Here is a 19,376-nt window from a genome sequence, read left to right on the forward strand (position 1 = left end):
AGCATCCTCGCAATGTCAGGGGTCCATGAGTGTACTTAGTACTCATGACATTGTGAGGATGTAAGAAAATCTGTCTGAAGATTTATGGTTTAGATTATTTCAACTTCTTCATAATTTTGGTTGGACCTAAGAAAAAAATGTTAGTTTACAATTACCTCAATATCAACTTAAATTTATTTGCTCTTTAATTTTGCACAGAAACTTGTTAACATATCATTTTGGGTGAAACGGTTTTAGATTTGTATGTTGAAGGACTAATAGGGGGTCAAAAAGGACTGCAAAATAATTTTACCAAAGACTTTCAAGCAAAATTTCGCGCAGATGCGACAGTTTGCAATATATCCAAATTGACGGCGATATGTACCTTGTGTATTGTTAAGTAAATGTAGAGGGTATATATTTTTCATTATGAGAATAATATATAATATAAAGTCCTGTGGTTTGGCCTGGTTTAAATCATTTTCATTTGAACAACTGTTGAATATGGTTGAAATTTTGTGTGAATTCATAGAAATTGATGGATTTTGAGCATCCTGCAAGTGCCTTTAAAACATACCTGTATCATCAGGATGTATTAAATATGATTCTTCCTCATAAATGTCACATAAAACAAAGCAACGCATTAAAATACATGCACTCTATCATTTTTATTAGCAAGATTTAACAAAAGACCATACAAAAACTTTCTCGCAACAAAATTCTTCCAACAAGCATTCAACAACAAGGAGGCCAAGGATCCACAGTACTGGCGAACACCCAAATCATGTCAGACAAGCGGTATATATCAGAGTCCAGTTAGCCCGTTATTGGCCATCATTGCACAAACTCGTCCCTAAAGGCCAGACAGACCACAGCCTTTTGATGGCCACTGTACTCTTTCTTCACATCCCCTGTCTCGACAGACCACAGGCGGGCCATGTTATCTGATGAAGCTGAAAAATATAACACAGAGATTGCTGAATGTACAACTGAGTGTTAGTATTAATCCTATCTAACATTGAGATGAGTGTAAAAAATGGCAAAGTGTTTAGTCCTTATATCCATGAAACAATGTGTGGAGATGTGATTCAGTGGTCATTGGCATTATGCCAGAAACTGAATGGTTGCTGGCTCAAAAAAATTATTCACTTAAGATGTGTGTTGTGTTTTGTGTACATAATTTGGATATGTTTCTCCTTCTTATTTAGTTACTACAACTCTAACAGAATTGATCTAGTACGTACAGTAAAACTTATTTAATACAAACACGGATTTAGCGAAATCTTGGATATAGCGAAGTTTTTTTGAGTCCCCTGTAAAAATTTTAACAAATCTTTGCAAAATTTAATGGCTATAACGAATTCAAATGTAACGAATTTACAGATATAGCGAACTGATTTTGAGTCCCATAAAGGTGAATGTTAACAAAATTTAACACTTTTATAATGAATTACTTTACACCTGTTTTACCTGTAATGATGTACTGGGAGTCCCCACTGAAGGCACAGTCCCACACCCATCTCTGTGTGTTCTCCTTTAGTTCCGTCATCAGTGTATGGTCGGCTGTCCGCCAGATTTTACAGGTCTGGTCGGCAGATGTGGTGGCCAATAACCTACAAATCAACCAATCAGAAATGAGTCAGATCCGAAACCAGCAACCTTAAAGAAGGTCATCCCCATTTATAACTTTGGGATATTTTTGCCTTAAATGTGATATTTTCTGTGGAATGTCTATGCATTTATGGTGTCTTTACATGAGACAACACTGATACATTGATGTTGATTTTCAATCATTATCTCTAACAATGAACTTCTTGGATAAGTACAGAGCAAAAATGTTGATAGAGTGATTTATAATCTGAAAAATCTGAAAAGAAAACATTGCTTATGCTCTTACATGTGTCTATCTATAAACTTTAAAACTGTTAAAAGCTAAGAATGAAGGACCATTTTACTTTTCCGTTGGATACAAATGTGCAAATGATGTAAAAAAGTAAGCAATACATAAAATTTCTAAAAAGACATAATGACCTAAAAATAGATCAGCTTCATGCATAGATGAACTATAATAATAAAACGCATACGTGGAGTCTGGACTGAACAGACATTTAATGCCATATTTGGAATGCGCCTCAAAGGTCTTTTTTAAGTGGACTTTAACAGGATCTGTTCCACGGCCTCCGGAGAGAGTCCATATATAACAAGTTCCCTGGTAAAAAAAAAAACACTTCTCATCAGAAAAACATCCAAAAATTAAATATCCAATATCCATTTTCTTTCACTATCAAGGAAAAGGAATGCCACAGAGATAATGGCAGTATGATTTTAGCCATGATTCTGGTTAAGAGTTACTCCCCCTGACCTTGTTGTTGATGGCAGACATCATCGTTCCCATCGGGTCAATGCTGATGGACTGAATGGAGGTATCTTTCTCTGGGGTCTGTAAACACAACAAAGATATTATAGAACAGATATATATACATCATAACATGTAATAATGAAGGCATCCTTCTCCAGGGTCCGACAACAGAACAAAGAAATTTATAGAACAAGACAACAGAAATATACATGTACATTATAACATCTACTGAATGGAGGCATCCTTCTCCAGGGCCTGACCAAAGTACCGGTACAAAGAAATTCACATTGACAGTTTAACTCTTTTCCCCTTATAGGTTTCTATCCTTTAACCCTTAATGACGCGTTTTGACGACCCTGGCCATATCCTTAATGACGACTTTTGACGCACCCTATATACAGCTCTTAATTAGACCCCTCAACACCTGTTGTTTATTATAAACATTGACCGGTATACACCTGGCCATGTATACGGATGGTTGTTCACTCATTCTAAATAAAGATATCACGTGATTTACCTGTGTATGGTGGTGTGATGCATTACTACAATAAACAAAGATGGCGGACTACGATGCAGACATCGCACATGTTTTCACTTTATGTTAATAATCAAGTTTAGAGGCAGAATTTTCTAGATTTATTGGTAGTGAGATTGAATAATGAAAGCCAGATGTCAAATTCATGAAAAATTTTGTGGAAAAATCTGTGTAGTTACAGAAAACGGAACACAAGGTGTGCATTACCTGCAACCCCCAAATACACGAATATACCGGTAAATTTGAATTTTATCAAAAAGTGAACACACTTATTTTGTTAACATGTTAGATTTATCAAATCCTCTTACACCATTTATTGGAAAAAATCTTAAATATAAGTCTGAAAACGATAGAGTCAACCACAGGTACATTAAATTATTTACTATCAAAAAACGAATTCCATGATGACAATGCAATCTTTCTATAAAAATTATTTAATAATTATTTGTAATGCATACAGTTTGAAATATGTTTATCAAGTATCTGTAGTGTAATTATTCTTAATAAAGCTTTAATGTAGAATACTCAGTTTTATTTTCATATACCTTTTAGCACCTGAATTGTTTTAATAGTGACTTAAATAATTTTTTTTTCAATGAATATTGAAAATTTAATTCATTACAAATCCATTGATATATAATTTTCTATGTGTTTGATTTGCTAAGACCTGTAATAAGTCTATTCAAAAACACACACCAGCTGTTTTCAGTTCATCTGAAAACACTCTAAGGGTAGCCCAGGGTAGAGTGTTAAGGATATGGCCTATGCGTCAAAAGGTGGCATTAAGGGGTAAAGAGTTAAGACTCTTCAAAATAAACATCAGTTATAATTATTCAGATAGCATATAAGTTTAATTTATGAAAATGTAAGGATTCTCCAAAAAATTTTCATTGAATACTAGTATCCTTAATATTTAGAAGTGTGCTCCTTACTTGATTCTGCTAATGGTACATATTATGATAACACAGTCTCCATATATCAATGGATAAATGTGGATCAAAAATTGAAAACTCATTCAGGAAAAAAAAATCCAATATTTCTCTTTCAAAAACATGAACTATTTTTTTTCAATACTGAGTGTCCAGATTTGAAGAGGAAATGTAAACAAATACGACTGTACAAACTACCTGGTACATGTATATAATTATGGTATCCTGGAGATGATCAGCATGATATAAAAAGTGTAATATTATTCTTGAAATGTTTCATTCTATTATCATTCCTTTTTTCATTAATTGACATTTTCAATTTAGTTGAAATATGTATTTTAATTTCTTTCTCTTAAATACCATTTTAACCCTTTAATTATAATTTATTTCAGTTGGTCAAAAGTTTAAGATGGTTGCATTTCTTGACAAGATGATGGCAAAACAATCAAATCTAGCACAGTGTTTAGTTTACAATTTTACTAATTCTAATTACCAAATGTTCACTGCTGTCTTTCTTTAGGTCCCATATGTGGATTTTTCCATTTTGATCACCAACAAATATTTCTCCCTGAGGGATGGACAAAATGTTAATATACTATAAAATAATATCAATATCTCAAATGATATAAAAGATCAAATATCGATATATTAATTTCACAAAAAATATACTGATATGAAGACTGTAATTTTACTTTGTAAAAGCAATTGTTATTAGCTTTATAGATATTCCTTTGATCAATTTACCTGATTTGGATGTAAACATACACAGTTTACAGGGGCATTAGCTTGGAATATTCTTTGGCATTGCAAACTCCTTGTTCTAAAAATAATTATCAATATATATGCATCTACCAGAAAGATATAACTATAAGCATTGCCTGATATTTGTTTATTTTCAATATCTACATGTATGTCTGTCAACAATGTAATGTGTGTGTGGGGGGGAGGGGGGAGGCTCTGACCTGAGGTCCCAGATTCTCACTGTGTTGTCCTCTCCCCCAGTGTACATCCATTTTCCCTCCTCATGGAAACCAACACTGGTCACATTTTTCTGGATTCCGTCATAATTTACCACAGGGTTGGGGTTGTCGGAATTCAAGTCATACATACGGATGTGCTGATACCCTGTTGAAAAATGTAAAACTTGTTAATATAGCCAAGGTATCTAGAAAGCCTAAAGGGTCAGTGAATGTGAAGCTCTCCCTCTATATAACAAGTGCAAGTTAGAAAAATGGCAATTTCAAAGATTACAAACTGGTACTGTAACATAATGAGCTTGAATATCATGGTTCAAGATGGCAGTCTATACTTTGCCATTTTGAATCTTTTGAAGACATCTTGCCTTATGACATTTTTCAATTTGATCCAAAAAGCACTATTTAAATTCAGATGCTTCTTGAAAATATTGTTTAAAAGAGAAATAAGATGATTTTGCTTCTGCGACTGGTCATTTTTATCTCCTTTGAATTAAGAACTTTTCAGAGTTTTGCTACTTTGATGAAAATTGTTGAGTGATGAATGTCGTTACTAATATGGCATCATATTGTACTCAGTAGATTGAGTGAGCAGTCTAAATTGAGAATAATGAATAATTAGTTTTACAAATCTAACTGTGCACATATCCAATTAATTGCAAATTGACAGTGAAATTATGAATGTCTAATTTATTCTTCATATGGCTTCGCTTTTTAAAAAACACACCATAAAACAAATTTTTGTAATGATCGTCTTAAAACAGACTGAACAACAAGATTAAAGAAAAGGAATGAAATGCCCATTGTATACAATCAATATAAAATAACATATCTAACTCTTCTCACAAACTATAGTACCTTACATGTAACTGTTAATATGGGTGATACTAAAACAAGTCCCACGGGGAAAACAAGTCCCACGTAAGTCCCACGGCAAATGCGGCTATATATCGATATATCTATGATTGATTATGATTAAATGTATTTAAATAATATTAATTCACACAACAAAACATTTTTATAAGCTTTTATTACGGATTTATCGACGAAAAATCAAAGATGTTGGTAAAGGTAGATAACTCGTACGTAGAATTCATATGGCAGCAGAAGAAATCTATATGCCCGCCGTTTAATTGATGGATAATTTTAATTTTCTCCAACAAAATAAAATCCAATAGCAGTAAAAAGTTGACTTTATATTCATTAATTAACACAAACTAAGTAAACGTTGGGTAAGTAGACAACTCCTACGCAGAATGCATTCGCCCGCCGAGAAAAGAGCACTCCTGCCGCTTACCTGATTGGTTATTTTAATGTTTTATATTTTCTAACTTAAAAATGATCATATTAATAAAAAAATGGATATGATTTTTTCATTACCTTAGTTTTTTTTTTAATCAACTGTACGAGGGTTGTTAGAAAACTTCGCGGAAAGTGATTTACGGCAAAATTACTGTGAACTTTGTAGATTGGCGTATGTTTTATTTTAAATGACTACCATTTGAAAGTAAGTATAAATTTAATTTTTTTTCTCCAAAAGACACAGCGATTTTTACTTTGCGTGAATTAGATTTACGGAGCAACATTTCATATTTCCACGAAGTCAGGTGACGTCAAACAACTGAAAGTCAAACATGTTACTCTTTTTCAAAGTAAACACCTTTCAGTTCCACACACTTTTTAAGAAATTTAACCGATTTATAAAATGCACGTCCATACCATTATTTGTCAAGCCTTTGTATAATGCCTTTTGTGGCATATCGTAGATCATTTAGGTCCAACAATTTCTGTCTACGCAGTTTCGACTTTAGATGAGGTAAATAAGCGAAATCTATAAGTGCAAGATCCCGGCTGTAGGTGGGTGGGGGGGGGGGGTGCTGCAAGGGCTAAACAACAGTTTTTCCATCTTTAAACCTCTGTGATTCAAGTTGTAAACGTTTTTCCTATAAAAAAAAATAGTAGCATTCATACAAGAACCCTTTGGTGACCATCGGAGATTTTCCTGCGTGCACACAAAATTAAATGACGGCCCGGTGCTCCAAGATGTCCATAAATATAACAGACGTCAAAGTTTTTTTACTCATTTTTCAAGCGTTGTTCGTCCAAGTTCGGCGATAAAACGGTCAGAAATTCTCCAACTTAAAACTTTCATAAATACCCTCATAAGTTATTGTGATGTCAAATGAAATATCGTTTATTTTTATGCACTTCAACGGTACATTTTCTTAATAAGGAATAATGCGTACAAAATTTAAAAAAAAAAAAAAAAAAAAAAAAAAAAAAAAAACCTGACATGCTCCGTGAAGCATACTCATCAAATAATTAAGATGTGTATTTTTTATGGTGCATTTAAAACAAACAAATCGTTTCATATTTCTTAGAAAATAAAAGTTAAATCTGAAAAGTTTCGCTAGTATCATGTAAATAGTCCGCTCACAATTGCAAGTCAACTTGTCCGCGAACTTTTCTAATAACCCTGAGTAAGAATTCAATAAGAATTACTGTGTTTTAAAAAAGTATACTGTCAAATATTATCATAACTTGTTCGTCTGGCGCGAAAGTTTGTGATCTTGATATCATTTAACTAAACCAATTAACGATTCAACAAATAACTATCAGATTATTATTAATATTAAAACGTAATAAAAACCATCCGTTCATCCAGAATATTTTTGAGGGGTATATGCAGGTTTGTTAAGGGAGGGGATCGAGGAAATTTAAGAAATTTGATTTGTTCCACGGGGGGCGGAACTCCACCCCCCCTCCCCCACCCCCGAATCCCATCTAGATTCAGCTCATGAAAAGTATGTGATCGAAAATCATCTACAAAGCCAAAGAAAAATTCTTACATCTTCTCCAAGTTTTTTAAGATGTAAACAGTTACTAACATTGTACAAAACTGATTGTGTATATACGAAAATGTGCGTGCACTTTGCTTTAAACGTATATTCTTTCTCCATAAAAATTTACTAAAATTATGAATTTTGGAGAACAAATAATTATAAAATCTGGAATGCTTACACAATACGTTAGCCTGTTCTTTTTCATATCTAAATCTAAGACTTTCACAGCCTAGTTCACCAAACTATATGTAAATCTTCAAGTCCTGATTTTGTTTCTAAAAACAAATATTACATACGTCATTCATAAGACTGTAGCAAAATTTTACATTGCATGATATCAGTGTAACGAATGTAACCGGGTATATTTTGGTTTCAGTTTTCAATGGAGGAAAAAAAAGCACCCGGTTCAATGTTGAACGTTGTAAAATGATTCAACTCAATGACATGGCAATCTTCTTGTCTGTTTCGTAAAAAATAATGAATTATACTTTCCTTTACAAAAACAATTTTGTTTTTCTGTATTTTATAAGCTTCTCGAAGATAGTAACACACATGTTTAAATGTTTACGGTTATGAATGTACTGTAGAAATTATAAATAAGTTTGACTAGTTAAAACACTGATGGCTTATAATATTTTTTGATTAAGTGTTCAGTGTAAGTGTACATGAGATATATAAGGATTGAGTGTTATTCGTCTTCAATTTCATACAGATTACATAACGATTACGTATAAGTTTTAATTGGGTGTCAGAAACTCTGATAATTCTGTTGCATGTAACGACCTTGCTCTATCAACGGGAATAATAAAAGTGGACTGCATAGTATTTTGAAACATAACTATTTTGTGTTTCGTAGATCTACTCGTTCATAACTGTTATTTTTCCTAGTCACCTAAAACATTTGAGAGAGAGAGAGAGAGATGGGGTGGGGGTTGTGTACACGGTGTGCTTCACGGTCGTCTCCCAATATACAGGTAGGCAAAGGTCTATTGTTTCTTAAGCGACAAAAAAACCGTTCAATTCACACAGAATATACAAGAAACTAACACGTGTATATATACACGTGTATAGGTAGAGCCAACGATCACCAATCATCTTTGGACATGTAGCCCCCCCCCCCCCCTTCCACTAGCCCCAAATATTAAAGTAGTAAAGGAAATAGTGAGCAAGTTATTTTGTGATTAGTACATGATTTATAGAGATAAAAAAAAATACATTAATCAACGTGTTCGTGTTCAGATTGTGACAATGGTACCGCTTCTTTTTTTTCTTTTTTCTTTTATACAAAACTCTGCGTGTAACCGTTTGAGGGAAAGTGAAGTAAATGATTGTTTGTCGTATGAAAAACATATGCACATGTCAATAAATACATGTATATACATTAAAAAATCAATAATATTTGGTAATGCAGCCATGCATTAATCTTGCATTATTCTTGATTTTCTTTTTATCAGGGACGTATATACTTAGTATATACGTCCCTGTTTTTATCAAATGTAAAACATTTCTTGACCTTCGATTCATTCTGTTCAGTGTGATTCATTAAAATTGTCGGAATGACATTTTGCTTTTCGAACATTTAGAATGTGAATGTTGCAGTGGAACTCTTACCGACTCGCTACAAAAATATTAAAATATGTCTATCAGTTTGAAAATGATTGATATATTGTCACATATTTTTTGTGCATGTCTATAGCTATTTATTTATTTTCCTACACATTCAATCCCGTTTGCTTGATAGTTTTCTCCTTACATGTATTTTAATTGTATTGAAAAAATACATGTACTAGAACAGTTAAACGCAGGTTCAACTACATCTCTCGAGGAGAGAGAGATGAATGGAGAAGACGTAGAAAGGGATGAAGTGAAAGAAGGAGGGAAGACAAAGAAAGAGAGAGAGAAATGCATGTTTATATATACATATACGCTTGTGTGATTCTAGCAGTTATTATGAATAATTCGATAAAATAAGAAGTCGAAAACATTTATTTCAGTAGAAAGTTACTTTTAACATATGTATATATTTCCGAATAAAGTGGGGGAATATAATGGAAATCTCGAGAAAACAGCTTGATTCCTTGCTGAAAATTGACAAGCAAACAACTATATATTTATACATGTTTTCAAAGCCTTCTCTTTTATCATAAGGGTTTCGAAAAATATGACGATCTCTGCTGGTTTCTATTTTTGAAACACGATTTTTCATTCATTATGTAGAAAAAAACCCACTTTAAACAGAGCTGGTCTTTAGACCCAAAGATCGTGGAACAGTCTCGACAACGGTAAGCTGCCGTAGACTAGAATGTTCTTGCTGACAATAACAATTTAATAACAATACATGTATATGTTAGTATAACTCATGAACTTCCATCAAATATTATTTCAGTCAACATTTTTTTTTTTTGGAGTAGATGCAAGATTTTTCTTTGACTTTTAGGAAGATTTTCACCACTAACAGACTTTTCACGAGCTGGGATTCGGAGGATGGGGTGGAATCCCCCCCCCCCCCCCTGGAAAAAAATCAAATTTTTTAAATTTTCATCGTAAAATGACTAAAAATATGCCTCGACCTCCTCCCCCGACAAACCTGAATACCCCCCTACCCCCCCCCCCCCCCCCCCCCAAAAAAAAATACTCTGAATGAACGCATGGTTTACAACATGACAGTTCTTAGAGAGAACAGAACTGGGTCAAACTTAAAAGGAGTGATATACGGACTATATAAAACTCGTATCACCCAACTTCATGTAATATAATAAATTAATCACAGCAATAAGTAAACCTCTCTTCTGAACATAATCATAAGGCAAAATGTTAACATTACAGCCATCTGAAATAATTTACAAATAAAATGACATAACTATAAATGACAGGCGTGCATTTTAAATCCACAGTCGTAAGAATTCTGTGTTGGAGTTTTCCCTTTATTTTTAAGTCATTCGCGCTTTTTTCCCCTTAAGAAATTAATAATTTTATCTATGCATTTTTAGTACAAAGAAATAAAAGACTAACATACAAAAAAAATAAAATAAAATAATTAGCATTTAGTTGTTTAGATTATGGATTCTGCGTAATTTTTTTTTTACTTTCATGATTTTTACTCATTTAGTGAGTGTTAATCAATAAATGTGGTTTTTTTTTATCAATATTAATATGATCATTTTTTAAGTTAGAAAATAAAAGTAAAACATTAAGATCGCCCATCAGGTAAGCGGCAGGTGTGCTCTTTTCTCAGCGGGCGAATGCGTTCTGCGTAGGTGTTGTCTACTTACCCAACTTTTACTTAGTTATTTAATGAATATAAAGTCATTTTTTTATTGCTATTAGATTTTATTTTGTTAAAGAAAATTTATTAAATTATCAATCAATAAACGGCGGGTATATAGATTTCTTCTGCTGCCGTATGAATTCTACGTACGAGTTATCTATCTTTACCAACATCTTTGATTTTTCGTCGATAAATCCGTAATAAAAACTTATAAAAATATTTTGTTGTGTGAATTTATATGATTTTATCACATTTAATCATAATAAATCATAATTATATCGATATATAGCTGCATTTGCATTATAACTTATTTGTGTACATTACCTGCAGCTGCTATCATCTGCTTATCAGGGGTGATCTCCAAAGCATTCACCTGCTATGATTTGTCAAGGATACAATCTTGCATGTATAATTAATTGCATTTAGGATCGATAAGTTTAACAATTCAAACTGGACTGTTCTACACAACAAAATTAGAAAATACAGAGGATACAGAGTCCGGGTGTTGGACGGTCCTGTAACATATCCCTGTGTGGGCCTGCCAGAACCGTATCGTGTGATCATACCCGGCTGTTGCCAAAATAACAGGGTCGTTACCGCCCTTGGATCCACTCATTCTGTGTCAGTAGAGTTGAAAATCACATCATTGTAACCGAAGCACCCCGTGCAAACGTGCTCTGTTTACAGCGGAAGTTAAAATTATAGTTTTCGAGTCGGTCCGGTAAATGTGGAATATCCAATATCATTTTTTATAACATACTCATATACAGATTAAAAGGTACTTTATGAGTAAAATACCAATCGCATAATTTTAAAACACATTTACTGGACATAATGTTTGGTCAATACAACGTAAATGTCCAAGTGTGCAATATGCCTTGATCCCAGAATTACACAGATCTTTTGAAGCTGTAATTTGATTGGTCAATTTAATAAGATGGCCTCCAACTTTAGTGGTGCACTACAACTTACGGATTTAAATGATTTTATCACCCCTTCTCAGGTTGATTATCCTTTTGATTGCTTATATTTTGTAGTGTCAAATTTATTGAGATGTTATGCTTGTTAGAATCTTTCTAATGAAAAGAAATTTGGATTGTAAAATAGCAAGTTTTTTTCAATGTATGATGAACTCCGAACCCGATGTAAATTATAAACAGCTGGTTACATTATTTTATTTTTGTAAAGAGAATTGTACAGTGAAATAATATCTGTAAAAGCAAAATTTTTCTATGTTTATGACTTTATTAACTGACATGGATAGATTGAACGTATAATCACATGAATAACTAATCATGCTAATTGTAAAATAATACATGTAGAAGTAAAAATTTTGTTTTTATTTTTCCAGGAATGTGTAAAGCCAGTGAAGATAGACAGAAAACCAGGGAAAGTAGCGAAGATAAGAATTGAGGATGATGGTTCTTACATGGAAGTGGCAGAGGTGAATATCTATCTTAGTGTATACTTTATAAATGTGCTAGCCACATGCATACGAACCAACAGAATTGAATTATCAGACATCAAACATACATTTGTTTACATATGCTATACATAGGGGCAATTTCCATTACACTTGTTTCAATTATTTACTGTTTGTTTTCATTTTAATGACACTAGCAATATTTGTTACACAGAGCGGTGAAGAGAAGAAGCTACAGAAGGCGCAGATCACGCTGAATGACTGTTTGGCGTGTAGTGGGTGTATCACCTCGGCAGAGAGCGTCCTCATCACTCAACAGAGTCAGGAGGAGCTGTACAATGTCCTACAGGAAAACCTCAGGCTTCAACAGGCGAGTGATAACAAATGGAGGTAACTCATTAGATAATGGGAGGTAACTCATTAGATAAAGGGAGGACTGGGAAGTAAGGTAACTTACTGAGTGAAAGAAACTAATTGGTAAAATGTTAATACCAAGAAAAGGGCAACAATTCTGCAAACTACAGACCAAAAGATCTCACACTAATATATCTAATCGAAAGAGGGAACTCAGAACTCTAGAGCAATCTGATTAAAATCAGATCCTCGATGCTCCCGTTTTAATGATATGTCGCTAAAACGGGAGCATCGAGGATCTGATTTTAATCAGATTGAACTCTAGAGCATTATCATGTGCAAGGTTGTGATAGATTATGTTCCTGATAAATAACATTTTCTAGAAATGATTTATCATTTGAAACACTTTGTCAAAAAGTTAGACAGTATTTATTTGAATTGAATTTTTTTCAAAAATGTATCACTACTTACGCTGAATGTATTTTCTTTTAAACATACTATTACAGACAGGTGAAGTAGACAAAAAGAAATTAGTAGTTGTCTCCATTTCACCACAGTCCAGAGCCTCCTTAGCAACCAAATACCAACTGTCACCACAAGAAGCTCACCATAAACTAACAGGATTTTTCAAAAAGCTAGGTTTGCAACTTATTTCACTTTTTACCAATAAAGAGTACCTATAACCAACAAAAAAATTAAAATGCTTGAGAGTACAATTTCTTATAGGGTCATCAATTTTCAGATGACATTTTGTTTCCTCTTTCAGGTGTACATCATGTGTTTGATACATCCTTCTCCAGGAACTTTAGCCTGTTGGAGAGTTGTCGGGAGTTTGTGCGCCGGTACTATGAATCAGAAACCAACAAGACGGCTCTTCCAATGCTGGCCTCCTCATGTCCTGGTATGTGTAACAGATCACTCCACATATCCTACTGATTTTGATCAATTTTAACAGTACATAAGATGGTATGGGACACCTCTGTGTTGTGATGCACTATTTTTTGAAATAAACAATGAAATCAAGTGTAAATCTATGAATAGTTTCTTTCCCAATATTGTCACCTAATGTTGTAGTGCAGTTGGTAAGAGGGTTTGAATCCCGCTGAGGATTTGAAATTTTTACCTTTCCAAAAATTTTTAAAACATATTTTTTGAAAATTCTAAACCAGTGAAAGTATTTGATTATTATGTACTTTAATCCACCTTAATATCAATGGATTTCCTATACCACCTTAACTGTAAATGGCTTTCTCCTTGTTGGTCTATCATCATACATGTAGCAGTCAGTGGGTAACAAACACTGCCTTAAATTTTACCATTAAAATCATTCAGAGAATTAAATGTACATGTATGCAATAGTCAGTTATTTTAGAAAAAATGTAATCATTAGTTTTTCAATAGGCTAATATGTAAGTGCAATTTTTGCAAATTCCATGGTTATTTAATTGCCATTGTGGCATTGTGGTACCGAAATTGATAATCTGCCGCTTGGAACATGCTGAATTAAGGAGGGTGTGCACAAACTGTAACAATGCTTTTAAAAGTATTCAAAATTCTGATGGCTGAATATCTAAAACTCCTCATCATTGAAAATGTGAACAGTAGTGTATAACGAGATTCAGCAGGGCAAGCCTAACTGTAAATGTTGATCGGGGGGAGGGGGGGGGGGGGTCCGACTGTTATTTGAGTTTGCCAGGGAGGGTCTGAAGCATGTTTTTGGCAATTTTATAATTTAATGTAAAGAGATTTGAATTTACAGGGGGGAGGGGGGGGGGGGGTGTCTGGACCTCCTGAGTTATCTTTCTCCTTTTGAATCAGACTAAAACATGCAGTGAATTATGGAAATGATAATAGTTTCTCCAAGAGGTTGTTCCTCTGTTTTAGGTTGGATCTGTTATGCAGAGAAGACCCATGGATCCTATATTCTCCCGTACATAAGTTCCACCAAGTCCCCCCAACAGATCATGGGCTCCCTGGTCAAGGATTACTTTGCTGCCAAGCAGGGCCAGACTCCAGATCAGATATACCATGTGACTGTGATGCCCTGCTATGATAAAAAACTGGAGGCCTCACGTCAGGATTTCTACAGCGACCTCTACCGGACGAGGGACGTGGACTGTGTCATTACTACAGGTAACATATTTTCTGTTTAGCTCACCTGAGCAAAAGCCATGAAAATACTGAGGACGAAAATCTGTTGTATCGCATGTTAGTGATATGGCCCATGGGCCTCTTGCTTACCATTAAAATACAGTTACAAGATACATGTAGTGTACATGGAAATTAGTATTTACTGACATGTAGAGATATATAAAATATTCTTTATTATTTAATTCATATTGGGTAATTTTGGAAAAAAATAAAGTCATCTCACAGTTCTTTTAAAAATAAAACATATAAATGTTTATATATGATGTTTTATATACACAATGTACATGTAAAACACATCTCTAATTTCCAAAAGTTTTTTTTTTACAAATGGATGAACCCAACTGAAAACATCTTCTATAGCTACTGATTAGAGTATTTTTCAAATACCATGTATCAACACATGTTTTTGCAGGGGAAGTAGAGAAAATGTTGGAGAAAGAGAATGTTACTTTAGGGCAAGTGGAAGGAAACACTGCCTATTGTGTGTAAGTCTATACCTGTATTAGATTACTAATGATATCTTATGTTGATAGTTGAGGCTGTTTTCTGAGACCAACATGTCTGAAAAGAAATTAAGGTATATTGGAGGTATCAATACAATTGCCAGGACATTAATATTTGTTATTTAGAATGTGAAGACCTAGTGAATGAAAGATGCTACAGGTTTATGAAATTAAGGAAATAATTAAGTTCTTTTAATGATACTTCATAACAATAGCTTTGTTTGATAGGGTGAATCTGGGCTTTAATTGTCGGTAAACACAATGAAAAATCATGTTGTAAACTGTCATTTTCTATAAAATAGGAAGGAAATAATAACATATCTTGGGAATTTTCCCATTTTTGACTAATGAAATAAATCTAGAATGCCTACAGTCTCTCCAAAAACAGCATTAAACAAAATGTGAACCTTCTCTTTAAAAAATCCCAAATAGTATATAGGTATCGGGATTACTTTTTCCATGTCATGATTTAATATCGAATGTCAAGAAATTGCTTGTTTTCTACAAAATTCCTTTGAAGCCGTTAAGGAAGAGAAAAATTATTCACAAATCAATGATTATGTCATAATTGATTTGGTATCAAAAAGACAATCTTGCTTCATTTACTACATCTGGACCTTTAGCAACATTTGATATATTCCTATTTGCTTCCATTCAGGTGATATTAATGTCATCATATTTGCTGTTGTGAAAGTCAGGCAGGAATGATATTTCCGTTTTTTGAATGTAAATATTTGAATTACTAATTCTTCAATCAATAATGGGACGAGAGGAATATAATGCTTGAACAGGAAATTAATACTTAGTAGCTTATGCTAATCTCACAGAGTGATACATGACTGTATCAAATTCCCATCAGTTATCCCATCAGTTATCGAAATGTGTAAATTGTTTGATTTTAAGTCATTTGGAAGTCATTGTTTGGCAGTATTGGAAGAAACTCAGCAAATGTACCTGGTTACTTGTATTGGTAGATTGACTGTCCTATGTTCTCTGTCACCATTAATGAATCTCTATCTATGAATCTTTTGAATTTCATTTCAATTGTACAATGATAACAACAATGGTATCCTTATTTTTCAATAAGAAGTATTCACTAGCATTTTGATAAACCTACTTCTGATTTTCAAACTTAATCAATGATTTTTTAAATAGCTCTGGTTAATATATCTTCACAATTAAAATGGTTGAATCAGTATTATTTTTGAGTTGCTATACCAGTAATAATCCCTTGTCAGGCTGTCTGGATTTGGGAGTCCAGATGGAGGGTTGGGGAGTCACCTTGGAGGAGGATCCGGAGGTTATCTGGAACACGTCATGAGGTACGCAGTGTCACAGATTCATGGATCCTCAGTGGACAGCCTCCAGTACAAAACACTCAGGTAAAATCAAAGGTCAAATACTAACATTAATTAGTAGTCAGGTTCCACAGGCACCTGATGTTATGATTTTTTCTCATAATGGAAATAAATACCCTATACCTATAATAACATGTAGGTATAGGGTATTTATTTTTATTATGAGAAAAATTTATAACATCAGGTGCCTGTGTCAGGTTTGGAATGAATCCCTTAAATTCTGTAGTTTTTTATACAAAAGTCCTATATTTAGTCATATTGTTTTCAGAAATCAGGATTTCCAGGAGGTGACAGTGGAGATTGAGGGAAAGAGGCCACTCAAAATGGCTCTGGCTTATGGCTTCAGGAATATCCAGAACATCGTCCAGAAAATAAAGAGAGGGAAAATGACCTATGACTTTGTGGAAATCATGGCCTGTCCCTCAGGCTGTGTGAATGGGGGCGGTCAGATTCGGCCCATGGAGGGACAGACTAACAATGAACTGCTACAGAGGGTGAAGGAAAGCTATGACTCTGTCCCCTGTGTTCAGCCTGACTTGTGGCCTGGAGTGAAAGATATATATGAGGAATGGCTCGGGGGCGTGGATACAGAGAAAGCTAGAGCCATGCTGCATACTCAGTACCATGGAGTAGAGAAGGTGGCCAGTGCTCTTAACATACAGTGGTGAAATATGACTGATTCAACATACAGTGATGATACAGATATTTAATACGACATACAGTGAGGTTTCATCCATGAACATATATGTAACATATAGTGGTTATACAATGATATGATACGGATGTGTTGAGTGGTATTTCATCAGCTGGACTGTGATAACCTTGCTAAGTGTGACATTTTATCATGCAATCCATAAAATAAATCAACTAGTCCCTTTTTCTGTTTTGTTGACTATTTACTTTTTCTGTTATGAATAATCTCAACAATAATCAAATCACAAATCTTTATAGCAGTAAGTTTTTGGAGCAATAAAAAAGGGAAAATTTTATTTCATTCCTTTAAAGTACTCTGCTTCAACACATTTTAAGTACACATTATCAAGACTCTTTACGCTTGCTCCCATAAAGGGACACAACTCGATTTACTCTTTAAAAGTATATAAATTATATATATATTGGACTCTACCCTTATTAATTACAGAGTTGGGGTCAATTACTTTGAAAAGTAATTAATTACTTTCAAATACATTGACAATTTTATCAATTACTTGCAATTACAATTACATTGATTTTTTAAAATGTAATTAATTACTCTCAATTACTTTGATAAATGTAATTAATTACATTTCAATTACTTTAGTTTTATTTCTTTAAATCTTGAGAACTTATACATATATTAACAGCATTAAGATATACAGAGCTTTATGTACGGTTATGTTTTTAAAGGTTGTATAGTTCAGTTCAGATCAGATTTCTTGAAAATTTCTAGAAAAAAATTCTTTTACATTAAATTCATTAAGTACCATTGAGTTCATTTTTGGTTCTGAATGATATTTTCTCTATAGTGAATTAATTTTTAATCACATATTCAAACTATGTTTTTTCAGAAAGTACAACTTTCGACAGTACAGCATATCAGTATATAAATAATAATTGCTATAATTCACAAGAATGAGATATTTTGACACCCTTAAGTCTAAAATCATTTATAAGAGATTGTGGCAGATGCGTGTAACTTCAATTTTACTGCCTAAACCAAATTCAACAGAACTTTTTATACATGTACGTTTGTTCAATAACTTAACTATATTAGTAATATCCATTTCTATGTACTTTCCATTGTAAACTACTATACAGTTGTAAATTGTTATACTTGGTAAGAACCTCGTAAGTTGTAAGAACTTGTGTTCGAACCATTTGTATATGTTTATACAATAAAATATGTTCAAACCAATCAATGGGGATTCTTGGGTATTAGAGGAGTTCACACCTCCACAAAGTTAGATCTTTACCTATTGCCCTGGGCAGTGTGTTATGCTGTATAAACATATGAAACAATATAGGACATTTAATTATTGTATAAACAAAAGTCCGTGCCAAACATGTATAAAATCTATTTATCATTATAAGACACCTTTTTTATATTTTAAACTTGGAAAAAAAGTAATTGAGATGTAATTGAAAAGTAATTGAAAATACACAATATTTTTGGAATGTATTTAAATACATTCAATTACTTGTAATTGAAGACAGACTCAATTACAAATTACTTTCAATTACTTTGAAAAATGTAATTAATTACACTCAATTACAAATACTTTTTTCAATTACCCCATCCCTGATTAATTAAGAGTAAAATAATAGTGAATATATCAAGTGGTGTATTTTTTCAAAATCAAGGAGTAACAAGATGCTTTCCTGTTTTTGTAATTGAATTTTTTTTTGCAATTTAAAATGCATCAACGCGTATGTTAGTACATGTTTTTTGAAAATCCTTGATTTTTCCTTCTTTACAAATAATTTAGTCTGTTTTTGAACACAGTCATAATAAGATTTCTGTTTCTTATTCATTAAACATGATATCCATCAAATAGATGTATTTCTTTATCAAAGATATCATTCCTCAATAAGTCCTTTGGTTCTCTCCTTATGTACGAGATAAAAACTGTAACATGCCAGAGTAGCTTTTTAATACACATCTTTAGTTTGCACACATTTAAAGGAAATTGTTTACCGGTAACTTATTTCTGTTCAAGTTCA

General features: G+C 33.1%; 2 protein-coding genes across 2 annotated transcripts; one reads left to right on the top strand and one right to left on the bottom strand.

Moving 5' to 3' along the window:
• Positions 1–628: 628 nt before the first annotated feature.
• Positions 629–11,596, bottom strand: LOC128166995 (target of rapamycin complex subunit lst8-like). The gene is made up of 9 exons (XM_052832481.1): positions 11,381–11,596; positions 11,212–11,263; positions 4,765–4,927; positions 4,547–4,622; positions 4,296–4,370; positions 2,342–2,419; positions 2,064–2,188; positions 1,450–1,592; positions 629–932 (listed from the first exon to the last, which is right to left on the bottom strand). The coding sequence occupies exons 1-9, from the start codon at positions 11,501–11,503 to the stop codon at positions 814–816; spliced, it is 954 nt and encodes a 317-aa protein (XP_052688441.1). The 5' UTR covers positions 11,504–11,596; the 3' UTR covers positions 629–813.
• Positions 11,597–11,763: 167 nt separating this feature from the next.
• Positions 11,764–17,663, top strand: LOC128166996 (cytosolic Fe-S cluster assembly factor narfl-like). Its single transcript, XM_052832482.1, has 9 exons — positions 11,764–11,890; positions 12,239–12,331; positions 12,525–12,680; positions 13,171–13,303; positions 13,431–13,565; positions 14,549–14,797; positions 15,228–15,300; positions 16,557–16,700; positions 16,945–17,663. The coding sequence occupies exons 1-9, from the start codon at positions 11,825–11,827 to the stop codon at positions 17,342–17,344; spliced, it is 1,449 nt and encodes a 482-aa protein (XP_052688442.1). The 5' UTR covers positions 11,764–11,824; the 3' UTR covers positions 17,345–17,663.
• Positions 17,664–19,376: the final 1,713 nt, after the last annotated feature.

This window comes from Crassostrea angulata, chromosome 10 (genome assembly GCF_025612915.1).
Source record: "Crassostrea angulata isolate pt1a10 chromosome 10, ASM2561291v2, whole genome shotgun sequence".
Classification (NCBI taxonomy): domain Eukaryota; kingdom Metazoa; phylum Mollusca; class Bivalvia; order Ostreida; family Ostreidae; genus Magallana; species Magallana angulata.